The following is a 27,258-nucleotide window of genomic DNA, read 5'->3' as shown; positions in this document are numbered from 1 at the left end:
GTATAATTATCATACACGATTCATATAAATGATATCATCATGAGTCATTTCAACAAGGCATAAAATCAATCATTTCAATTTTGTTGAAATTGTTACGATGATAAATCTGCAAACAGAGATGAAGTAAACAGACCAAGCTTGATCTGACCTTTACATACTCAAACTAAGTCATAGACAAAATTGGCGCACCTTCCAGTTCCATCAACACCAAGAAAATTCTGACACCCCTCTCTCTCTCTGAGAATAAATTGCCATCAAATGCTCCCTCATTTTTCCCAGAATGGCAGTTCAAGAAAAAAAAATCAATCTGATTCCAAAGAAAAACTGTTTTTTGAGGATTTTAAGGTGGCCATACACGAATGAAAGTACAGTGTCAGAAGGTTTAACCTCATGAGATAAAAATACCAATAAGATACTTATAGCCTTTATTTCTATTTTCAAACATGAACTCATTTTCACTTTGTGTAGCTGGGTGAAGAGAAATTTACATATTTTTAAAAGAATGACTGAATCCCAGAGAACAGAGGGTTTGCCAAGGAACAATAATGTCATGTGGAGGGAGGGGGAGGTAGTGGGGAAGGGAAGGGAAGTCCGTGCCAAGCAAAGCTGGGGGCTGTTCAATCAGCTCTATCAGGGCTCCATCAGTGTCTCCACTCCAGCCAAATCCAGAGGAAACAAGGAGTCAAAGATTCAGGTCAATAAGCTTATAGGCGATTTGCACAAACAGCTCCTCCAGCAAGGTAAACAACAAAGTCATATTGGCTTTTCTTTTTCACTCCTTCTCTTTGAACTCCCTGGTCCTAACACTCTGGAAATGTCAATGTTATATGCAAGAATTTAAAAAGCTCAGCTTCTTAATCCCGCTCAGAAAAAAAAAAAAAGGGACAAAGTTGCCAGTAAAGACCTCCTTCCTTATTGAAATCAAAGCAATTGTGGTAGAGCCTCTTTTTGTGGATTCCGATACCAGTTGCCCAAGCATCAGAGGAGACAAAAACATGTCTCACTAAAGGTGTAGAAGAAGAGGAAAGAAACCATATGACTTAAAAGGGTTTATGAAATATAGGTAAACAGACTTTCTGAGCAAAAATAATAATCCTAGCTAATAAAAGAGTAATATGTAAATTAACCATCACTCCGTGACAAACATGGCGGCACCCATAGCCACAAAGATGGTGATGCCAGCAGGATGCTTGGCTTCCTTCAGACTAAACGCTTGGCTTCCTTCGTCGCCACAGTGATGAAGGAAGCCAAGCCTCCTGCAAACCACGGCCGGCCGCTGAGGACCAGCCTCTGGGTGGCAGCCACAGAGTGGGCTGGAGCAGGCGGAAGGTGGCTCCGGCCCAGAGCAAAGGCAGAAGGCGGCTCCAGCCCAGAGCGAAGGCCCGGGTTCCAGGTGCCGGAGGGAAGCTGGTGCCAGCAGCCAGGGAAGGAAGGCCTATTCTTGCACGAATCTCCGTGCGTTGGGCCTCTAGTAATAATAAAAAAATGAAAAGAAGACAGGAAATAAAGCATGAAAGTTTGATACTGGATCAAATGAAAAACAAGCAGTTACCACTCCCAAGACCAAATCTGTAAGAAGGTGTGTTTTCCTTCTTCTTCTTTGCAATATTAAGGATCGAGGCGATATTTTTGTTGCTTTAGCTTAACAAATGGAAGAGAGGGAAAGTACGTGCCAATAATCTAGACTTGGGTTTGTCACAGTCTAACAAGAAATAGCTTTTTCTCAGTTATTTCTTAATTTTTAAACAAAGCAACAAAACAAAACCTACAGCCAGAAAGAAAAGAAGGGGGTGGGGAGAGGGACATGTCGGTATCTCTGGCAACCTACTGGTAGACACAGTTAAGCACAATAATGAAAATGATTCCGATCCTCATGCCTCCTACTCTTTATCTCTCAGATACCAGGATGTGAAAAGATACCAAAAACACACACCCAACTCTGGTAGGGTGGCAGGGAGCAGAATGACTCATATCACCCTCAAACACCCCAAACTGCTCTTCCGGAAACCACATTAATGAGCCACAGATGGAGTCTCATCAAGCCCTTGGCTACCGGGATGATTCTGATTGGGGTTATCTGTATCTTCTGACAGCTTCCCCAGTTTGCTGGCTTCCATTTCCTGCTTTTTAAAAATAAAATTATTGCATTTATTGGGGGTGACATTGGTTAATAAAATTATACAGGTTTCAGGTGTACAATTCTATAATAAAATCATCTGTATATTGTATTGTGTCTTCACCATCCCAAGTCAAGTCTCCTTTACCACCATTCATCCCCCTTTTATCCTCTTCTACCTCACCCTCCCCCCGCCCTTTTCCTCTGGTAGTCACTGTACTGTTGTCTGTGTCTACTGAGGTTTATTTTTACTTTCTGCAGCCCTTTCTTCTCTAGGTACTTCCACATTGTGTCATACCCTGCCTCTTCTGTTATACACGGATTCTCCTCTGTGGCTCTCCCAAGCCTTCCACAGTGGTGGGGCTCAACAGATTCCTAGAGCAACCAGTTCTACAGGTGTGCGGACACCTCTCCAGCTCCCCAGCTCTCTGCTGTCCTCTTCTGGCTCCCTGCTACACCAGCCTCAGAGACACAGACAACTTGGCTTAGTACTAGGACCTCACTCCCTTTCCTCAGATCTCTGTTCAAAGGTCACCTTCCCCGTCACTATTTATAGAATAGCCTGCAGGTATGCACACACAGACACGCAATGCCACTCTGTGACAATGACTGTCTTTGGTTTTTCTTCACAGTGGTCACCCATCCTATCACGCAATGTTTGTTTATTTATTGTCTGCACCAGAGCATGGGATCGACTTCTATCTATTGAGAAGGGGGTCTGGCACCCGGCAGATGCTTAATACATGGGTTGAGTTGTACTGAATTTGATCTTGGACAGAACTGGAAGCTTCTGCCAACCTAATTCAGTATCCATTTATGTTTGCTTTGGGTTTGGTATGAATTACTTCCTGGGAGAGAGCTAACTCCAAGTCTAAGTATTCTATTTTCTTTCATATGCATTGTGTTTTCTATTTTAAAGCTTATTTAAAATAGAAATGTAATCTTTACTTTCTGCCTACTACCTTCAGCAAATCTTTTTAAATGTCTGAGAAAAATCCATTGTTACACATTATTTCCTTATTTTATGGATCTCCATTATGCTCCCTTTTCCCACCGTAATCTTTCCATATGAACAACTATTAAAATACGTTTGCCCCACCCTGTATTAGTTTCTCTCCCCAGGTGAAGCACTATATCCAAGGATTTCCCTCATTACCATCATGCCTAGGTACTAGGACTGGATGTAGGGTTTACCTGTCTTCCAAGAGCAACTTTGATGGCATGAGTTTCCCTTCCAGCCTTCGTTAAAGAGTACAGTTTGTAAGGACCCTCGTTAAGTCTTCTAGACGATCATTACGGATCATTCAAAACTCAGTGACATGCAATGTCTTTAGTTTTAGGTGTTGTTGTCTTTTAAATAGCATTCCATTCTATTGGCTAACAGTGATATTGACCTGGCACTCTTCTTCCTGTTCACATATCCTGTGACATCCTCCCCAAATGTGTCCCAAGATATGTTTATTCACTGTAGTCACGAACAACCGTGACTATTTCTAAGAGGAAACCCTCTTACAAACAATCCGTAATAGTAGACCAGTTTCAGAACTGCCCCATGTCACCCCACCAAGAAGCTTACTACCTCTGAGTTAATCCACAATTGCTAATACATGGGAGAGGTCCTACCTGGCAGCAGTGACAAAACTCAAAGCTCCTTGGGTTGTTTCCCAGACCACTGGGGTTTCCACTGATACTAGTTTGCGTAGTTCTAAGCATGCATAGATGTACTTCTATGTTTACTACATAAACCAGGAGAAAGGCAGAAAAAAAAATCACTGAAGCAAAGACTCCAGTGCCACAGGAAACGTGTAGCACTGATGGACCCAGCCTTGATGTCTTCGTCATCTGTAAATTCAAGGAAATAATTCTTGCTTGTTTCCTTCCTCTCGGAGATACCGTAAGGCAAGATGCCAAGCTATCTAAACACACTGAACAAAAGAGGATGACACAAATTAAAAGTAGTACTTTATGTTCTGCTAACATTCTTAAAATCTGAGGGCACCAAAGCAACCTTGAAGGGTATTTTTTAAAAGAGTCCGTTTCACTCATTTCAAAGACGAAAACTAGAAACATTTAAAAATGTCACTGACCAAAAGTAAAAAGTGACTCAGGAAATTCCAATAGGATTTGAATTGTCCGTCTCAAATTTTAGTCCCGTGACTATACCGAGGGTTTGTTAAAGGTGATCTTGTCCAAATGTGTGAATATCTGTGCTTTAGATTCCTATGAGTAAGCTAACAAAATTCTGACCAACATTTCTTTGACGTTAATGTGGAATATTACATTATGAGACTGATGCAATCATATGTAATCACATGTTTTAGGATGACTAGCAACTTTACTAATGTTAATAAATGCTTTGAGACTTGTCTAAAAGCCATCACTTTACAACAGTAAAATAGATAATATCCACACAGAACAGAGGAAAATATTCCAATACTAAGAGTCATTCTAAACACTGAAGATATCCTGTGTAATGTAAAAGATCACTTTCAAAAGGAAGTAGGAACTTTAACCTATATAAGCTGTGTCTCAACAAAGAGTAGAGTTTATTTTCTTTTTTAATAGGAAATTACAATAGCATATGATTGTTTTATACAGAACACAGTTACTAAAATATGAATAAAGAGATAATGTAACTATATGTGCATCCTCAGTACTCCTTGACAATGTGTCAAAACACCTTATTTGGAAAACTTAAGATATTTTAGCCATGTTTTTGTAGTATGTGCTGTTAAACTGCTATCTTTTGTTTAATAAGGAAAAAAAAGAATTTGATGTTCAAAAAGGTTATCTCTTGAGCACATTTGGGCAACTATCTCATTGTTAAATTTTGATCATGGCTGGACCTTTAGGTGAAGAAACTTTCCAAATAAACCAATTAATTTTCCTATGTAGATTGACAAGTTTTAAGTTGTCATAAACAATTTAGAATATATGCAAAAAGTATGCTTCATCAATGATGCAAAGTTAAGAAAGTTTTTCTTAAGAACAATTCTCACCTGCCTTTTTAATCACAACACTGGCATCATTAACCATTTAAATACACTCTTGTAAAGTTTAATCTATCTTCCTTCCTGAAACTGGCAAGAAAACATAATTATGTGTCACTGAGACTAATATGTGAATTTCTACAGAAAGATTAGCTTCCAATTTTCCAGAGAGAAAATTTTCTCTTCCTACTGAGGCTAATCAACTTAAGTGAAAAATGGATGGATTTCCTAGTATGACTTCAAGGGAAAGCAATATATATCAAAGACTTGTCACTCTTTCATACTAGTTCCTACTGACTTCAGTGGGAATTCCCTGTCTCACTCTTTGAGAGTAAAATAAAGAAATTATTTTCCTATTAAATAAGATGGCAGTAGTTTGAAATAGTAATAGCAGGATTTATCCTGAAAAAATATTATATGGAATTAAGAATTCTTATTCCCACCTATCATCACTTTCTAGTTTCAAACTAAACAAAGAAGAATTATTTTTATAATATGAAATATATCAATTACATAGTATTTAATGTCATGTGTGATATATTAAACATTATTTAGGTAATATTTGATGTATTTTTCAATTTTCCAACAGTTCATCAAATAGTTAATAATATCCATTAAACAATATTTTTAATAATTGTAATTCATTTTTTTTTTTTTTAGTTTCTGAAAGCCTGTCATTATGCTTCATGAGTTACGACTCTCTTTATTGTATATGGAGGTTATTGTCTGGATACCAGAGTTACCTAATCATGTAAGCAGCTGCCATAAGTCTGTTTTCTTCCAATAAACTACTAACTTAAAACTTGGACTTCTATATAGGCCTTAACCAATGATCATCCCAAAAAAGCAAAACATATTTAATAATACCTGTCATTAATACCTCCCTAGAGTAATTGAGAAAAAATGTCAGAATCTATACACTAACTTTTTTTAAATTTTATTTTCTTCTTTAAAGTATTACAAATAGTAGGTAGCACATATGTCTCCTTTTTTTCCCCATTGACCTTCCCCCGGTCTCCTCTAACCTCTGGTACATGCCCTTACCTCACCCCGCCAGTGTCTTGTGTCCACTGATTATGCTTACATGCATGCATATAAGTCCTTCGATTGATCTCTTACCCCCCATACACTAACTCTTTTAAGGACAAGAGCAGGAAGAATAAATACAACCCTCTAACTCAGTGGTTCTCAACCTTGGCTGCACATTAGAATCACCTGGGAATCTTTTTAAAATCCCGATTTCTGGGCCTCATCCTCCGGAAATTCTGTTTCTTTGTTATGGGGTGGGGCCACAACATTAGTAACAAAGAAACAGAATTTCCGGAGGATGAGGCCCAGAAATCGGGATTTTAAAAAGATTCCCAGGTGATATAATGTGCAGCCGAGGTTGAGAACCACTGTTCCAACTATTGGTTCCTTTCTTTATTGTAACCCCCCAGTATAAGGTAGGTACTCTTCAGTGAACTAAAGGATTTATTTGCTGATAGAGAAGGAAACTGGAATATCTTCAAATAGGTCTAAAAACTCTTCAACTCCAGCGAGCTCTTTTATGTATTGCCATGGCTACGAATCGTCAAGAAATGGTTCTCACATCCAGGGCAACTAAGGAAAATATTTATCGGGCCTGAAATCTGAGTCAACTAACGAAGAAAGAAGATCTCTTCTGTCTGACGAACGTCTCTGATGTGGAGGCGAGGGCCATGTTACAAAGCCACCGTGAGGCCTTCAGGCGAATGGTCAGAGGACTGCAGTGGGCCCAGTGCTGGTGCCGACTCTGCTTCCACAGTTCTAGGTCCCGGGTTCTGCTGACCACAGCGATGGAGACTAGCTGGATTCTTCTGATTCTGACACCAGCAACATGGGAAGTCATACTGGAATTTTCGTCACATATACGTGTGTGGCCACAGAGAAATGTTTATAATTAGCAGTTTTGGGGAGCTGTGTCAGCATCCTTGATTTCGGACTATTATGGTCTAATCAACAAATTCACACAACAAATTCACACAAACACATAAAAAATAATTGCACATCATTTCTCTGCCTAAAAAATACACACGACTGGATAAAAATGGAGCCAACACCAATACAAACAGACACACAGAGATAGAAACACACTCTCCGTCATACTTTCGGGGAAAGTGTCATGGTAAAATCAACAAAACAGCTGTTCTAAACCAAGGAAGTGATCCAAACACTTGTGATACTAGACACTGGTGCAGGAGGCAAAAGAAGACTCCCTTCATTTGCAGAAACAAAACAGTAAAATGAAAAATAAAAAAGAAACATGAGACACCTAAACTCACTCTTGAAATAAGTAAGCAAATGCACATACATTCCCGGTGAGTACACAGTTACTGGCAGGGCCCACCAGCGCCCACGTCAAGGATAAAAACAAGCTGAGACATACAGTCTCCAGTTCTTCTCTCTTAATGTTCATGTGTCAAAAGAGTTTCTAGAATGGAGAGTGTGTATTTTCTTATGTGACAATATCCACACAAAGCTTCATCCCTCCGTGTTGAAAGTCAGCATCAAGCACCTACAGAACTCCGTTTTAAACCTGACTGAGCCAGAAACTTGGGCACCCCAATTACCGCTTACACTCAAGGCCTCATTCAGTGCCTTGCAAACATCTGACATTCGATAAATATTTGTTGACAAAATAAAGGAAGAACTGATAAACATTAAAGCTATTACAGTCGACTGGCCAACCACCATGAAAATGTCCATAGTTAATTGGCCAATCCACGTGAAACTCTGTTTAAATGCACACTAGGACGTATTCAAGTGAAAGTACTTCTTTTATCCTTCAAAATATTACTTTGTGTTTAAAAAATTCTGCAGGTATTTTCAGACTGCTGAAATATATATATATATATATATCAGCAATTTGAGCACCTTTACTCTACTCTATCGGTGCATTTTTTAAAACTTTACAAAATCGTCTGAGTAAATGGACTCACAGATTGCCACCAACCATTCACGATTACCTTTGTTACAAAAGTATTCCACTTCTTCACAGCTCAGATTTTCAGGCCCAAATTCTGTGGAAAAGCTTTCCTCCAATGGAAAGTCCCCCTTGGAGATGATGTCTGTTGCCTCGGATGGACACTCTTCTTCTTCCTCTTCAATGGCGTCTTCTAGCGGCCCTTGAAAAAGAATCAGGGACACTGTACCAAAAAATATCCAAAGAAGATAGTGAAATAAAAATCCTTACATTGGGTCATTTTTATTGAGGTGGTGAGAACAATTCTATGAAGAGACCAAAGAGTCCCACCAAGGGTACGCACAGAAGATAATGCCACATTCATATTCACAGGTAACATGGACTCATGAAGAGAAGTGGAAGGAAACTTTCACCTCCAACCCCTACCCCCCAACTCCAAGCCCAAAGCTTGCTAGTATTTTTTCATTCTCCCCTGAACAGCAAAATCGTGCACCTTATGTTCATTTGTTAGAATTAACTACCTGGTAAAGAGTACAAGTCTCTTTTACAGGATTGTACAATTTTACCTGAGATTTTAATAAAGATTTAAAGTAATTGAATGCATTTTAATTGAACTGAGATTTTAATAAAGTCTATGCTTTTAAAAATCCATCTTAAGAGTGGATTCCAAGAAAAGATTTCATTATATGTGTTTGAGGCTTGAGGAAAAATTACATATTTCTCTCCCTGATGAAAGCATAGCCCTATTCATAATTAATTGAATTTTTTTCTGAAATGAAAAGTAGTTTTCTAATGAAAAATGTAATTTGTATTTATGTGATACTTTTTCAGGAATAAAAATACAACTTCCTTAGAGTGAATGAGAGTGAGGTGCAGTACATTAATGGGACTATTTTACTGAAAGGGAAGGGAGGGCTGCAGTTGTTGGGATGGATCTGAAGTGGACTACGTGGGAATACCGCAGGCTGACTGTGATTTCTGACTGCCCTGAAGAATCAGTCTTCGACTCATCTTCACGAAGCAGAAGCCTGCTGTTGCTCCTAAAGAAGCAATGCGGCATTTTATCCAAAGAACACAATTATGGTCATTTGTACTAATTGTCACTCATGTCGGCAGTCTCATCAGACAGGCTAAGTACTTAAAAAGCTTACGCAGTCTCTTTCTCTTACTTCTTAGCAATGTGCTAGGAAATTCTCAGGAGCAAAGAACAACTCATAAGTCATTTAAAATAGTGAATATATTAACAGATTTTATAGACATTGTTGGCAAACAGAAATAGCTACCTACAGCACAATGGTATATCTGGCATTTTCCCCAAAGCCTGTTTCTAAAGGGTTGAATTTCATTTGACACAGTTTTAGGAAGAGAATTAGTTGCATGGATTTACTTAAGAAACATCCAAGCAAAGAATTTCTTAAGGAATTTCTTCATCCTTTTTAAAATTCATTGATGCTTTTTTTTTTTTTTTTCCTTTAAAATAACAGATGTTAAGGAAGAAAGAATGCCCTAATTCCCACGAGTTTTCTTATACTCAAGGTGTGGGGTGTAAAAAAAATGGATTTTCGTACAAATCACATTCAAAAGTCATGAATCTCATATTAGTTATTTCTTATCATTATTTCAAGTTTGAAACTATAATCTTTCACCTTTTAAAACAACTGTCAAGGAGCAAGTTTTATGCAAGGAATATATGCCAGGAGCAAGCCACAGAATAGTAAAGTAGTAACAACGTAAACTATTACAATCATTAAACATTTATCTGATATTTCTAATTATTAATTTTGAGAATGAGTAATAGAATATTTTCCGTATTTTTTCAAAACATTTAACTGTAACAATTTAGGACAAAAGAAGACGTGAGGCTTCCTCGTTTGCCTTTCATGTAGGCCTTCCAAAGCACTTCCTTATGTGAACTCTAAAATAACCCAGGGAGGGAGTTCAGGGAATTACTCCTATTTTTATTTTGGGGATCTGGAAAGTCAAGTTCACGAGGTTAGTTAACTAGAATAAGGTTACAAACTAATAAGTAAAATGGTTGCTGTGAGAAATACACACTTGAAACCTGGATAAGGTTATTAACCAATGTAAGCTCAATTACATTTAATAAAAAGTCAAGATTTTTAAAACACCTTTTATTAATATATCATACTACTATGCAAGCCATTCTTTAGTAGTTATAAACACTGTAAAATATAGATAACTCATAAATGCTTAAAGATCTAGTCTTTTAAAAATGAGAAACCTCTTGTTGCTCTTAGATTACTGAGACTATAAACTACAAAATATCAGACAACAAATTTAGTATACTTTACCAACACTAAAATAATTTACTAGTGTTTAATTATTTATATACTTTATATCCATACTAAATCAATCTGTACAGAAATGGCCTTAATATCAGTTATAACAGAAATGGCAATACATGCTTTTTAAAAATATATAATCTGCATTTAAGGCTAACAAAAAAAGATGTCTAATTATAAAATAAATATTTTTAATAGTTCATATATATTTTAGTAAATTCTTTTTATTATTTCTGGCTGCTCTTCAAATATTAAAGTCTATATGTTATAAAGAGAAGGGATGGATATTATGAGAATAAAATCAATAGCAATAAAATGCTTTCTTTTTAAGAAATGAAATTCCGAACATATATGTTATCATTCTTAGATGCGTTTTATAAAAATTGCCTCTTATACTATAAAATCAAATTCAAATTCAATAGTTTTATTAAAGATTAAAAGAAAAACCTCATGTAAAAATTTAAAAGGAAACAAATCTACGAAACTGCTTATTTATCAAAGATTATAATAAAACTAGAGGCCTGATGCATGAAATTTGTGCAAGAGTAGGCCTTCCTTCCCCCAACTGCTGGCACCGGCTTCCCTCTGGCACCTGGGACCCAAACTTCCCTTGCAGCCCAGGCTTCGTCCAGTCTAATTAACATATTATGCATTTATTATTATAGACCTTAATTGACAGTATAATATTCCATTTTCCAGGGACTGTTTTGTTGTATATGTTGGCTATCAATTGCAATTCCAGGCATGTAAATGAAAGCAAGCACTTATTTTCAAAAATAACTACAAAAAATATATATAAAAGGTGAAAATTTTTTTTTGAGGTCATTGTTCAAAACACACAAGATCTCGATGTTGATATTTGGAACAAGCCACAGAAGAGTGCCTTAATGGCCAGCTGTCATTTCTCCCAAAGCAAGTGTCAGATTTATATAATTTAGTCTACTTTAAAATGTGAAATTACTAACCCTTCCTTTAGCCATGCTATCAAATTAGGCTGGGGGCGGGGGGGAGAGTTTCTCTTAAAATGCAGAGTATTTGTAGTTTAAGATCAGCTCTCACTCTGCTGTCTATATTGCATGTTTCTTTAACAGGAAAACCTTATATTTAATTCATGGCCATAAACCAATGTTTTAAAAAGGTGAGAGACACTTGAAGCACAGGCACAATTAACAGCACCAATGAAGGAGGGAATGAAGGCGCCTCCTGTGTATGGATTAGTGGGCACAGAAGTCCACTTCAGAAAGTCACCACACATAATTTGACACAAATAATAATATCTACCCAGAAAAGGCTCACAACTGAGTTGCATGTGCCCTCATGGAGAAAATTACTTCTGATTGAGGCCACTTGGCAGGCAAGCGTAAGGAAATCTGAATTTCAGCTCTTCGATTGCCTCTGATTCCTAGATATCCAAACAACACACCAGAATTAATCATCTTAATGTGTGTAAATATAAACATTTACTTCATTTTAAATTGCTAAGTATTAGCTGTACATCCTAAAGCTATGACTACAACAGTGCTATATGCTGGGTCCTCAATACTGTTCATCAATTGTCAGGATGAGTAGGCATCATATTTTGTCCTGGATGAAAAGAGAGGTTACTGGGAGATTCTGGTGGATGCAAACGGATCCTTCCATTTTCAGAAAGGGAGACCACTGGGTACCATTTGAATGGGCCTCAGCTACCTTTGCCCTGGAGATGAAGTAGAAGCAAGAAAGGCGGTGCAGATTGACAACCCCTGGCCATCCTGATGACCGTCCAACGTATGGCAAAGCCTTTTATTTTCCCGGTACTAACAGCTACCTTGTAAAAGCTGGACCTAAGTGTGGCAGAAGTTTTTTCATGTGGGGGTCGTTTCAATGATCTAGAGTGGGCAAAGGGCAAATGGAACATTTAAGATGAAGTAGTCCTACTGTATACACTGATTGTTGAATGAAATAAAAATAATAATAATTGGGTTTGTGTGGTTAAGAAGCAATTTGAGGAGTACTTCCTTGCCAGATAAATGAAGTCACAGGAAAAAAAAAATCAATGGCACAATTTCAGGTAAAGATAGAGCCACACACTGAAGTGAGAGCTAGAAGGTGACAAGGAAAATTTTAGGGGAAAATATAAAAAAATATAGAAGAATTCAGAGGAGAAGGGATTGAAATAAGTAATACAATGAGAAAATGCAAAAAGTGATAAAGACCAACATAGTAAGTATTCAATCCAACATGTGTCTTTAAACCTATGTCACCTCAATATATAACTTCCTCCCTTTGCAGCCTACTATACACCAGACCAGCCTGACCTCAATGTCATATTATCTTTGTTCCTATAAGTTCAAAGCACTTCTGAATGAGGCAGCCAAAAAAGAAACTAAATTCTACAGAAATTAATATACACTGTCAAGTAGGAAGAGGGGAAAGAAATGACAAATTCTATGGTTTTGATGCAATATCCCCCAAACTGGTTCTTTTTTCTTAACCACTCTCTGGCATTAATTGATTAAACATTATTTCAGTTAGGTTTTGCATGCCTTTTGGTTAAAATAAAACAAGCAGTTCATAATGGAACTGTAGAGAGCATTCCGTCTCCTCTCCTTGCATTAATATTCTAAGCATTTTAGAGGCTGCACAAGACTAGCCACCTAGCAAAATGAGACTGTTTCAGAATGCTGGGCAGCCTTGATTGCAACTGACAGGTGGGAAAAAGTCACATTAAAATATTATCATTCCCAATAATTACAATAATCCATCACAGCGTGCTCAGAAATTCTGCTGGGTGAATTTCGCCCGAAAACACGCAAATATTTCCAAACCTTTTTATTCTGGTGCTTCTTAATCTATGCCATTTCAGATAATTTTTGTATTGGATAGTATTATTAATATTAAAACTTCCATCACAAACTTTATATCATTTTACTCATGCACAGAACAAAAAAGACATGCCAACGGAACAAATGTCGCAAAAATCATAAGTGAATGAAAATGAAAATGATGATATTGTCCCCAAGTCTCCAGCTTCTGTTTTGCGCTCCTTTAAACTTGTTTGCAAAAGATATACTCAAAGGAGTGAGAAGGCATGTAAAAATCTTCTAAAGTATATAAAAATAACAGAAACCTCTAAATCTGACAATTTAAATAAATACCATCCATGCCTTAATTATTATGTAATAACTGAGCCACATTTATCATGTGGTGCTACCTTTCAAAAGATAAATATGATAATATTAATCAGGGATAAAAAAAAATGCTGGTTCACATTTTATATATAATACCCAAATATATAAAAACTCTACACAGATATGCTGTATTTTAGTTAACAGGTAAAAGGAATTAAAATAGAACTTTCCTTCTAAACTGACATTTTCTATACATGATGGAAACGAGGCAGGGAACTGCCATTTAAATTGGATGCCAAGTTACCTAATACCCTGTATTCTAGCCTATTTCTTTGTTAATTTTAGATGCTATTCATAAAACACAAAATATATAAAGCCCTCCTAATAGGAAAGATTTTTAGTTTCCTATGTTTTGTACAGGTATGGCCTGTTTGTCCAATTACAAATAGAAAATAACCAACTCTATAAAACAGAAATCCACAAAAATGTGCCTTTCCCCATCTCATTACGGAACAGAATATTTCTATCTTTAGAGTATTAATAACTTTTTACTAATTTCATCTGGAGCATATTCTGTGGCTCTCAGTAGCTCCTCTCTTAGAGTTTTCAGCTGCTGCACTCCCACTTCCTAAAGATTCATCATTACCCTGTAGGCACACCTCAAAATGCTTCTCACTGGGTTCCTATTACATTTGTCTCATGCATATCCCACAGAGCCCTTTAATGAGAAGGGGCAAGGGAGAGGGATGCTCTTTGGACAGTGCAAATCCATAACTCATGTAATTGAGCTTAACAGCAAGAATAAAACCTTATTTCTGTAGTCCAAAAAAATAGTATTTTAAGCGAGCAAGTTCTTCCTGCAGTCACTCACTTTTAACAATAGTTGCATCAGAGGATCTAATAGGAAGGAAACATTTTTATTAATTTTTCTCTTATCTGCCAGAAGAATGCTGATTTTTTTTTCATTTGCGTTTGTTGCCTGCAGGTAGCAGACCAGAGAATCATATAGTAGAAATTCTTCTTTTTGATTAATTTCTTTCCATGTGTTACGTGATTTCTTATATATAATTGATTTGGGGCTATGCTTATAGTTGTACACCTTTTTTATATCTGTGCCAACTGCTGTCCTTCAATCTAGAAAGTTGAAGGAAATTACCTGAATTTTGTTAAGTTTATTAAAAATGAGATCTTGGAATACTTAAATTGAGTTTTGAAATGTTAATGCAAAAAAAGATATTAGAGTATTTTTAATGGAGGTTTGAATTTGGCCATACACCACTGTAAAAGGAAGGGAAGGGGGCTAAGTTATATTCAAATTATTTCTTTAGGGGAAAAATGAACTCTTTGATTTTATAAAAATGGAGTAATATTCTTTGCTACAAGTTCTCTGGCTATTTTTCTAAATGGAAGTATTAATGTTTCTTATATATAAATCAGAAAATAATTTAATTCTTTAATTAAATTTTCTAAAATGTTTGCTTAGGAAACCTTCAAACTAAATAAATAATGCTAATAATTAATAATTTTGCTTAGAACATATACAAACCTAGCAACCACAACTAATCTTACATAGATTAAACAATGATATTACAGGAAAAATAAATTCAGTTGAAGAAATACAGACACATTTGAACTAGAATCTCTAATGATTAATTTACTCTCAGAAAGTAACTCAGGCATTGAAAAAATTCAGTTCATTAGTAAATGTCTTGTGCATTGACCCAACTTAGTGATGGGGATGGCACTGAAATTCAAATATTTTGTAATCAGGTCTCAGTCCAGAGCCCTATAAAGCTCTTCTTGGTTTATTGAAGATGGTAATCCTATCATAAAGAAATATGAAAGTATATTCCTTACTAAAACTATGTATTTTTATATGATGGTGATGTATTTCAGTAATTTTTAAAAAGCCCCTAACTGGTAATAAGTACAAAAGATGAAAGGCTTGTACGATATTTTGTTCTCCTTATGAGACTTCCATGTATTCATTCTTCATTCATTCATTCATTCATTCACTCATTCACTCATATTCATTTAACACATATTTATTGAGGGTGAAGACCTGGGAGGCACTATATTAGTTACTGTACAGGATGGATGGCCCCAGTCTGGAGGAAGTGGGTAATCTAACTAAGGAGACAAACTTTTTGCATACACGACATTAAAAAAAAAAAAAGATACTCCATTTTAATATGCAAAAGGCAGGAAAGGCTTCTTCGAGATCCTAAATTCTAGTTATTCATACATTCTTATTATATCCTCTGTTATAACTCTAGCATACTTTCATTTGTACCTGGAGGCAGCAAGTACAGACCTGTGCATTTAGCCATGGCATTTACTTACTTATTCAAATAAAAATTTTCAAATTTAATAAAGTTGAAGACCAAATCAAGGAGAGAGAATACTGGGCCAATTGTTTTAAAAGTCTAGGCACATAGCTATAAGTGATTACTATTTGTATTGTTGGAGACAATGTCTTCCGACGGACATTTTCTGGTTTTTCAAAGCCAAACATTGACCCTCAGCCTGGCAGAAGTTTCTTTGGGGGTGTGGGACCAGGCAAGCAGGAATTTCTCCCCAGGTGAACACCTATTGTCACAACAAAAGCATCAGGTGTTACCCAGGATACAGTATCTTAAATCTGTTCAGGCACCAAGAGTAAGAAAAGAGAGGATATTCACAGAATCGCTTATACATATGTGGCTGAGAAGTATTAAGTGAATTGATCAGAACTCCTAACTGTATAAACTTGTACAAGGAAAACATTTTCTTTACAAATTTCAAAGAACTTTCAAAATGCAGCTAGTATTCTTATCTAACAAAACTGAATTCTGCAAACTAGTTGATATTATCTGACACAGTTATATAATGAAGTAAAACTAGCATAAGAAAAATGTGATTTTTAAAAATCATTTTATTTAAATAGAAATATAAAAGAACAGGAAACAAAGAGCATAAAGTTTTTGAGTCTAGGCTGAATATATATATATATATATATATATATATATATATATATATATATATATTTCTGGTTTCAGAGCAAATCAAAGAAACATGTTGATTTTTTAAAAGTCGACAACAAAAGCATTAGCTAAACAGAAATCTGATGACTAACTTTTTTTAATAAATATCACATGATCTCACTCATTTATGGAATATAATGAACAACATAAACTGATGAACAAAAACAGATCCAGAGACAGAGAAGCATCGATCAGACTGTCAAACCTCAGAGGGAAGGTAGGGGAGGGTGGGGGTAAGGGAGAGAGATCAACCAAAGGACTTGTAGGTATGCATATAAGCCTAACCAATGGACACAGACACCAGGGCGGGTGAAGGCGTGAGTGGGGGGGGGGGGGGCAATGGGGAATAAGGACACATATGTAATACCTTAATCAATAAAGAAAAATCAAAAAAATCTGATGACTAACTTTCTTAAACAATCTCATAAGGCAGAGATGAACCAAGCATGGTCCTTAAAATATTAAATATGCACTTGTTGGTCTCCTATGCAACATATTTGTCTCATATGAAAGCATATGCCTGTAGCTACATGCAGAAGATGAGGGAAAATTATCAATTTACTGCAACGATAAATTATAATTAGAGGAAAAAATTTAAACATATATTTGCATAAGGTTTTGATCATTGTATAAACATTTTTTTCTTCTTAACTAATAAAATTTTAATCTAACCCTCATTTCATCAAATAGATCACTTTCTCTTTCTTACTCTAATCCTTTTATTAATACCCTTTCAGACCCTGACTTATTAAAGTGATTCTTTACATATGCAATTAATTTTTTATTGAACCTTTCTAAAAAACCATTTTATAAAAGAATTGCTCTCAAAATAAGGCCTGACCTCACTGGATGGTTACAAGTTTATCAGCGAACAGTAGTTCTCCAAGTGTCATCCCTGGACCAGCAGCATGCGCACCACCTGAGAACGTGTTAGAAATTAAAACCGCATTATCTGACTCAGCAGATCTGACTTCAGAAACAGTGAGGGCAGGACCCACCACTCTGTGCTTTAACAAACCCTGCGGTGATTCTGACATGTGCTCAAGTTTGAGAACAACTGTCAGGAATATAAATGCTATACAGGAGTTAGTCTGTATCACTGTAAATTATACTTAGCATTGTCATTTAATAAAGACAGTAAAATATTTTGTGATTCATACAGGCCCCACGCCTCGATTACGAACAGACAGCCTGTGCACTGCCGCTGAAGGTCTGCGATGAAACTACTTTTCACCTGGGCAGCTCAGTGTCGTCGCTCCTGATCTGTGGCAGGTTCGGTTTCCTTATTCAGGGCGGGTTACTTATTCCCCCAAGTAACGCCAGAGTCCAGCAAGCGCTCAGATCACACTGTGTCGGATGATTGTGGGGTGACACGGAATAGACTGCAGCCACCTCGGCTGACCCCAAATGTTATTTCTTCGCACCCATATCCAAGAGTCCTGGGCAATGCAGTCAATGGGCCAGGGAGCTGTTTTCCTAAGGAACCCTCACTCGTGTTTCAGAAAGAAAGTCTTTCTGAAAAGAGACATCTCATTTTTTTTTTATTTGTTATTTTTTTACATTATGGTCTGCTGTCTGATTCTCTTGAGGATCAGGAGATTCAAACAGCACAGTGTTCTCTTCATCCCCCTCTTCCGAGGGTCCAGTATTTCCTGAGGCAAGTTAGGGTGGGTACTCTGTCCAGCCAGCCAGCCGGAGCTGGCCCATCACGCAGGGGCAATCGGCATGAAGCAAGAGGTTCCAGCCGGATCACGTGTTCCACTGCTCCTCATCCCTCGCTCACCCCCTCTCAATGATGCACAAAGCAAGGGTGGTTCGTGGGATTTCATGTTAACCCACATATGCAGCTCACTGCATGTCCTAGCACCTCCACCTCGAACCACATAGTCAAGGTGAAGGGCAACTCCAGAAGTCGGTTCCATTTTCCACAAACAGGTGTGGCCTCCTGCTCCTGGAACGCAGCCCATGTGGCCTATTGTTTGGGTTTGACACAGTAAATAATGATGCGTGTTCTCCCGAAGCCTGTACAGTCCTGCACACAGGCTCTCTGCACAGCCAGAAACGAAGTCCTCACAGCATATGAAGCATGGCCATGGATTCCGTGGATTCGTGGGAATACAAACTCTGTAGGAAGCTGCCTCATTTCACAGGTGTCTGTGTCATTTTCCAAATTTCCATTCCAGAGGATCTCTTGTCTTTGGGGGAGGAAAAGACAGGCCTCCAGCAGATCTACAGTTGCCAAACCCTCACAAGAGGGAGGGGGCTTCCTGAGGGGAGATGAACACAAAACCCACACATACACGGCCCCCTAATTGTGATGTGCCCTGGGACACACACAGAAAGGGCAGCGCTCTCTGCAGTCGTTAAACCCCTATAAAGGCACCTCGATTCAGGACCTGAGCCCATCTCGAGAGGCCCAGAAAGCACTTCCCCATAAAACATATCTTCCAAAAGGCTTTTCCTTTACACCAGCGCATTAACAGAGCGCCTAAAGACACAGAGGCGCTCGGTACAGCTATATTTTTCAGGAGAACACTGACTCCCTGGAGACCTGGGCAGCGGTGGGGTGCCAGTGATAACAAAGCCAGCTGATCCACACTGCTCCGTCCTCGCAACCTAGAGGAAGCATCATCTAAGGGCGCTCTTAAAAAGAAAATATCCTCTGCCTTTTGGCAACAAAGCCCACACAGAATGAGAGCAAGCACCTTTGCAGCAGGAGTTATGGGGTGAGCCAGAAGGTGGAGAGCTGCCATAAATGAACTCCCCTGGCTGGCTCGCAGCACTCCGGTGTCTGTGCCGTAAACCCCGCAGCAGCCTCCGGAGACACGTTCCTGTGCACTCCTGGCATCCGGTCTGTGTGGCATCGTGGGTGGGAAGGAAACCAGGCTTGGTAACTTCTGTTCAAATTAAACAGAAGCATCTCCTTTTCTCCTTCCCACTGTCCAGGTAAACAGGCACTCACCCTCCTGAAGGTGGTAAGGTATGAAGTTCTCATTTCCATGTTGATAACGAGGCTACACTTTAGTGAGAGCCTAGAAAGGGTCTCACCCCCATCACCTTCTCCCATTGGAAACTGAGGCATGCACATCCCTTCCCTCCAAATAGAAAACCGGAAGATCAGACTCATCGAGATTTACCTAATATGCAGTATTGGACATAAAGGCAGGGGCATCTGCCACCTTTAAGAATATTTCATTCACAATGTTCTTCAATCCATGCTTTCTAACTCATACGCAAGTACATCTAACCTGAAAAAAACTAGAAATGACGGTTTTCCTGTTTTCAAATAAAGGTTTGCTTTACAGAAGAATTAATGGGGTTTTTTTAGATTGTTTTTGTTGTTGTTACGATTTTTATTGAACTACTACAACCTGGGTAGTATGTGCCCTGACCAGGTAATGGAACTGCGACCTCCAACCAACTGAGCCACACCGGCCAAGGCTTGAACTACTTTTTTTTTTTTTTTTATATTACTCCTTAGAACCACAATAGTATATACAGCATGAAGCAAAATATATGAATGGTTTTTTTATGAATGAATTTCTCCTAGTTCATGTATTTTCCTGCCATTGTTTAGAAAATCATTCTACCATGCCCCCCTGTCCACATTGATATACCTGAAATAGTTTACTCTTGGCTTGGATAAAATAGAAACAAGTAAATCATACCGGCAAATGTAAGAAATTAAATCAAAGAATGGACATCCTTCACTGTTAACTAAAGTGTTCAATCTGATTCTCCCCTTAGCTGATGCTACCCTATGCTTTCTGACAGCAAAAAGAAAGGAAGTCTTCATGCATCAACCAGCACCGTCTTCCCTGCCCCAGCCTTCTATCTTGGACTCATGCTGACACTTGGCTCAAGCATCAAACACGTGTAGAAAAAGTTTGTGAAAACACACTGATTCCCAAAGGACAATCATGGTACCTACCTTTGGTCCTGCCATTCTCCTCTCAGTCCTCAGTCCCGTCCACTGGTGTCAGTTTTAATGGACACCAAGTTCAGTGTGACTTAGATTCATGCCGGAGGTTTGATAAAATTGCAGCATTTCAAGCCCCACTCCCCAAGGTCTGGCAGCTCTGGAAGAAGACCTAAGAACCAGCTTTCTAGTCCTGCTCCCAAGTTATTCTCCTACAGACCACATGTTGAGATACACTGATCTGTGGAAAGGGGAAAGTGACACAGGTACAACTTATGACAGTCCTACCACAGTGTGAGGGCAAGATAAGAGTGGACCATTACCTCTCGTCAGCAAACCCATGAGGTCATGTCCTCCCTCTATATGTTAGTTCTTCTTTGCTGACAGACACTCTACCCTGCAATAGGGGCTCTGGTATATTATCCGTGTACCATATGGAGGCGTGACTCATCGTGAAGTAGTGGTGGAATCCCACTCCATCATGCTTCCCAGAGCTCTCTGGAGATTTAACTTCTAAGTTAGGTTGTGGCAACTGCTACTTTTCCTTTGCTTTTGATTTTGTTTTCACAATATGTGGCCTCCTATAAACAGTTTCAGCAAGGGACGCAAGGGGTGGTGATGGTCAAATAGATCTAATCGCTTTATGAGCTGTTAATAACTTGAGGATCTAAATCTGCCAGGACTCTAAATCACAGATACTGAAACTTCCACAAACCCTTTGAAAATTTCAGATTCATACTGTGCTGAATTAATTTTTTTAACAGCAACCTTCCTTGTTACTATATACAAGATACGGTAACATCTTGTGTCTCTAGGAATAAGACATAAAAAAAGAACATGGCAGATCATGAACTCAACCTAAAGCTTAAAGAAATTTAAAATAAAGAGGGGGACAGAGAGGGATTAATCTGTTTGAAAGAGAACATTCTACATGAAGTGAGATAATAAAATTCATTTTCAACAATATAGGACTGCACTTCTAAGAATACTTTGGACAGAATGAAGACACAAAACCATGCCCTGAAAATTCTCAGGAAATGGGCTGATGCAACAACAGTGCACGGGGAACAAGAAACAGCATATTCCCGATGATGGAAAGATCTGGCTTATCCTTACTTCGGCTTCCTTCATCATTTAGGTTGATCTCCTCACTGGAATCTTTCATTTTCTATTATTTGCGGTAAGAACCTAGGGCCCTGGGTCAAATCTGCATTTTGTCAACAACCACAAAGGTCCCTTAGAATGACTAGCTTCCCACATGGATCTCAACTTTGGTTCCTTGCAATGTCAGGACAGATTCTTTATGAAAAGTAAGGGGAAATGGAATAAAAATTGATATTTTCTTTTAAAAAGTAGCCCTCACCAGTTTGACTCAATGAATAGAGTGTGTAGGCCCATGGACGGAAGGGTCCAGGGTTCCATTCTGGTCAAGGGCACATGTACCTTCGTTGCAGGCTTCATCCCTAGTCCAGGCAATGAGCAGGAGGCAACCAATTGATGTGTCTCTCTCACATGGATGTTTTTCTCTCTGCCTCTTCCCCTTCTTTCCAGTCTCTTTAAAAGTCAATGGAAAAAATATCCTCAGGTGAGGGTTAACAAAAAAATTTTTAAAAAAGTAATAACCTTTGGGAATTTATTAAATAGTGAGCATAGTAAATAAAATTTAAAGAGAAAAAGACAATAAAATAGATTTTTAATTGAGCAGACCATTATACTAATAAACTTGAAAATGCTGTAAAATGCAAGATATCTCTTCTAAAAGCTTACTGTATTTAAAAAATAAAGTAAAATACCTAAGTTGGAAAAATGATTAAAAGACAAATTAAAAACATATACAATTTCAAATATTAAAAATTCCTAGGATTAATATTGTCCAAAATATATGTCATTGAAAAAAATCACAAAATTTAATGAGAGAAAAAAAATACCTTGTTTTATAAATGTGGCTGCATAATATACTCCTGGAAGTAGAAACCAGATGTTATAAAGATGCCAATAATTCTTAAGCAGGTTAAATATATAATGGTATTCTATTTTAAATCCTTGGAAAATTTGTAGGAATTTGAAACAAATGACTCTCTAGAGAACAACGCTGACAGAGCTTTCTGTGAGGATGGAACTGTTCTATAATTCTGCCCTGTCTGATATGGTAGCTACACATCCATACGGTTGTTTTCAATACTTCAAATAGGGATAATGTGACTGAGAAACACAATTTCAAATTTTATGATTTAAATGTCTTTATATGGCTAGTGTCTACTATACTAGAGTACATCTCTACAACATCTGGAGGAATAAATGGTTAAGAATTGCAAATAGCCCTGACCGGTTTGGCTCAGTGGATAGGGCGTCAGCCTGCGGACTGGAGGGTCTCAGGTTCGATTCTGGTCAAGGGACATGTACCTGGGTTGCGGGCACATCCCCAGTGGGAGGTGTGCAGGAGGCAGCTGATCGATGTTTCTCTTCATCGATGTTTCTAACTCTCTATTCCTCTCCCTTCCTCTCTGTAAAGAATAAAATATATTTTTAAAAAAAATTGCAAATAAATATTATAGTCCAACCCAAATATATAACAGAAATACATATATTTCAAACATGAGACAAAATGAAAACTTTATCTGGTACCATATTCATGTTACTAATATTTAGCAATTGGCTGTCATTTGTAAGAATTTAATAAAGACATTTTTCAAAAGAAAGTGAAGGATTAATAAATTAATGGAGTTGAAGTAACTAGTTGCCAATTTAGAAAAGTATCAATTTAGGCCCTTATCTCATATAATTTAAAAAGTTAAGTTTCAGGTTGTTTTCTCAAGAAGTAAAAAAAATAATAATTACCATAAGAAACAGAATTGGTAATTAAGGAATGATATTTTAAACACAGTAAAAGAAACCACAAAGCAATAAATAAACAGACTAGAGTCTACATAAAAATAAATAATGCAGCACAAAATAAATATATTTAGAGCCTTTATATGTCAAAATATCAAAAATATATAAAAATACAACATAAGTGGAATATTTTCATCAAATACTTTCAATAATATGTTGATGCTTTATAATAATTATTAAATTATTAAATAATATTTTGGACACCTCTTCTGTGGCTTGCCAGGTCTTATGCTAGGGAGTGGATACATGGGATAAATAAAGGTGGCAAGATCCCTACTCTCATGGTGGTTAGGGACTCAGCAATTAAATAATTAAGTTTTCATAGGTCCCAAAGTGCGGAGTGATAATTGATGCCTCTCTTTCCTCAGTTATGCATCAAATCTATCAGCAAGTCTTGAAAGCTCTATCTCCAAAACATAACCCAAACTACTTCACACCACCTCCACTTCGGTCCCTAGCTCAAGCCACCTTCCTCTCTCACCAGGGCTGATGCAATGACCAGCCTCTCATCTCCAGGAGCCACTCCAGTCTCTCCTGCAGTCCATTCCTTGTCGTGAGGATGTAAAGTCCATCTTGTTATCCCTCAGCTTTTACGTCCTCCATCTGTACTCAGGATGAAGTCCAAAATCTCTATCACGGCCCACAAAATCACACAGAAGGACCAGGGAAAAGTTGGCCCTAGTAAGTTCTTTGAGATGAACTTGAAATTCTTCCCTCCCTTCCTCACTGGATCTTGGCACATCAGCTCTCCTTTAATTTTTTTTGCAAAAGCCAAAGCTTATTCTAATGTAGGATCAATGCACTTGATCATTCCTCTGCCTGGGTCACTCCACCGCTGCTGATTCAGCTCATGGTCAGATTTGAGCTCAAATGTCCCCTCCCAACAGAGGGCTTCGCTGCCTTATTCTCTCCACCCCTTCACGCTCTATCTCAGCAGGTCTTTCATTCTGAAGGCTCCAGAGAAACTGGTTCTCTTAGGCAAAATGGTGCCAAAATATGTTCATTTAAATGTCCTTCTAAATACTGACATATTTTTAAAACCATAAGTGTTCCAATTGGCTTTAAAAGGTAGAGATTCAGAGTTTGGGCATAGGAGACACATAAGCCAGATAACCTTAGCTTACACCAATGACTAATTTATGTAACTTGTGCAAGCTACCTAATCAAAGTTCCAGCGTTGTTGTTTTTTTAATCTGTAAAATTAAGACAATAAGAGAACATAATGCATAGGACTCAAAGAATGTATTTAAATCTCTGAACTTAGGAGGTCAGTAAACCCCTTTGTCAATTATTGAATACTAGTAAATGTTAGCTATTAAACCCAGAGTGTTTGGGTTCAATTCCCGCCTCCAAAATATTATTTGCTTGACCTTGAATAAGTCCTTTATTTTCCCGTATCTCCATTTTGTCAACCGTAATATAGTAATGATAATAGTCCTACCTCATAACAAGTGTGATGTTCTTATAACAGTACTTGACAATATACTAAAAATGTTAACGATTATTATTTTTATTTATGTATGCCAAAATAAATACTATTTAGTCATTAAAATAATGGTTAGAGATGTTTGGCAATATGTTTCCAAAGCTTTAAAATAGTTCAAGTTCAGAGTCATTCATTCAACTTCATGATCTTTATCCTCAAAGAATAATTGAAGACAACAAAGATCAGTGTTCAGCAAAGTTCATCGCAATGTTTGTTGTGTGAACGGGGTTTTAGAAACAACCTCAATGCCAATACAATTTGCTTTCAAAACTGTAAATTCACACCAGTTAGAGTTATGCAATCTTTAAAAACTCCTTTAGAAGAATGCTGATGACACAGGAAAATGTTCAACATACATTAAATCAGTGGTTCTCAACCTTCTGGCCCTTTAAATACAGCTCCTCATGTTGTGACCCAACCATAAAATTATTTTCGTTGCTACTTCATAACTGTAATGTTGCTACTGTTATGAATCGTAATGTAAATATCTGATATGCAGAATGGTCTTAGGCGACCCCTGTGAAAGGGTCGTTTGACTGCCAAAAGGGTCGCGACTCACAGGTTGAGAACCACTGCATTAAATGAAAACGATTCTTATATAGTTAGCTCTAATCAGCTTAGATTAGAAAACCAAATAAGGTTGCCAGAATTCACCCAAATTATTTTGAGTGAATGACAGCTCTAAGTAAACTTCATGAGCTCTTTTGGTTGGACTTTGTGTCCTTGCAGAGTTTGTCTTTTTTAACTCTGCCTGGTAATCAATTTCAAAATATAAAGAAATACATACTTTGACCAGCAGATATTTTTGTGGAGTTAACAAATCATAAGTGTTACCCATGAGGACTTGGTGGCTGATTAAACTTCTCACTATGCTTCGAAGGTGCTTAAGGTAAACACAGTTACTACACTCGGTTCTTCCATAGTCTATGCCCACTCATGTCTGATTTTCTCTTTTCTAAGGAATGGGAAATGGTAAGGGACGCCAACTCTTTTGAGGAAAGAAAAGAGAATTCCTAAGCTCACAATTTGCTGTGTTGATATATCACAAATCACAAATCTGATTCTCTTATCTGATCCAACAAACTACAGAAAATTTTAATAAAAGGTAGTGGTTAGGAAAAAAGTCCTTACTCCCACAGAATAGAATTGCAGGTAACACAAGGCCAGCCATTTCCTGTACCTCTGACAACCAAAATTCCCCAGTAGCTCCATCAAATACTATCATTTTAAAGACAGCTTTTACCATGAAAGCACAATCACAAAAAGTACAAAGTACCATGATCTTATAGGATGGCATTAAAGTTAATAGTGATCATGAACAAATACCCTGAGAAACGAAAACAGACTTTCAACAATGCAAAACTGATTTGCCTTAAGGTAGTAAACATCATCCTTGTGGGTCCCAGAATATTTATTAGGTATTTATAGATAAAGTTATGTTACTTACATTACATAATTATAAAATCTGGTACATCAAATCAGATTAAAGCGGTTTCCTTTTATATTAGTAACATTCCCATTTTGATATATATCTTTCTATGACATCAGCACCTGACACTGATGATTGCTATGCTGGTAAAAGGGAGGAGCAGAAAGAGATAAGATATGATAGGAGGAGATGGAACTAGAGTGTAAAAAAATATGACTAATGAAATGGCAGAAGTAGAGCAGATGATGGAACGGTGGTCTGAGTCATTGGCTAAGATGAGGTGCTTGTTCAGAGCTCAAATCAAGACAAAGTTACATTATTTGGGGTTGCATTTGTGTTATTTCTTGAGTATTCTGTAATTAACATCAACGTTTACTTTAATCAGAAATGCAATCGGAAAATTACCTTGTTATAATGTTACTCATAGCATTTAAAAGATGCATAATTAATAATACAAATTACTTAACACAGGGCACAAGGACTTTTTTTATATCATATGAATAAACAATATTGCTACAGCCATCGGAACACAATAATTAGCTTTAATTTCTTGACCAGCAGTATCTGCATTTTGTTAAGCCCCTAAGAAGGTGTTCTAATGCAGGTGAATATTGTCAGAAATCTTCCTCGTTGTTCTTGAAATGCAACACCAAAAGTAAGCATGATGGATACACACAAGCTGAGGACAAGGATGCCCTCCCCGAATGAACAGATGAAGGATGTCTTTCCCCGATGTCTGGACCAGTCTGCATTCCTCACATCTGTTCTCTAAGAAGGGCCTTTCCTGCACCGAATGTTTCTTGACTTCAAAGATCCCCTAGCCTGTTCTTCTTTCCCACACCCACAAATGCAACGTGAAAATCTCACTACAGAATATGTGAAACATAAGGATTTAATTTTTTCTCCTTTTAAGGACTCAGACTGAGAATAGGTAGAGTGTTCACACCCCCCAGGTCAGAGAATGAAGGATCCTCACACTCTACCAAACAAACAAAAAAACATAAAATACTAACATTCTTGATAGGCAGCCTAGAAAAACTCAACAA

At 37.5% G+C, this 27,258-nt stretch overlaps 1 protein-coding gene across 2 annotated transcripts in view; it reads right to left on the bottom strand.

Moving 5' to 3' along the window:
* The window catches only part of ZFPM2 (zinc finger protein, FOG family member 2), a 428,452-nt gene that overhangs the window by 329,599 nt on the left and 71,595 nt on the right, over positions 1 to 27,258 (bottom strand). The window contains exon 2 of one of the 2 annotated variants that reach the window (XM_036338040.1): positions 8,094 to 8,252. The exons of the other annotated variant lie outside the window; for it this stretch is intronic. Within the exon in view, the coding sequence (XP_036193933.1) occupies positions 8,094 to 8,252 (159 nt within the window). The remainder of the gene's footprint in view (positions 1 to 8,093; positions 8,253 to 27,258) is intronic. 2 annotated transcript variants of the gene reach the window in all.

The sequence above is a fragment of the Myotis myotis genome, unplaced genomic scaffold, assembly GCF_014108235.1.
Source record: "Myotis myotis isolate mMyoMyo1 unplaced genomic scaffold, mMyoMyo1.p scaffold_m19_p_16, whole genome shotgun sequence".
Taxonomy (NCBI): Eukaryota; Metazoa; Chordata; class Mammalia; order Chiroptera; family Vespertilionidae; genus Myotis; species Myotis myotis.
The sequence above is the reverse complement of the archived record's forward strand: the minus strand, read 5'-3'. Positions and strand labels throughout refer to the sequence as shown.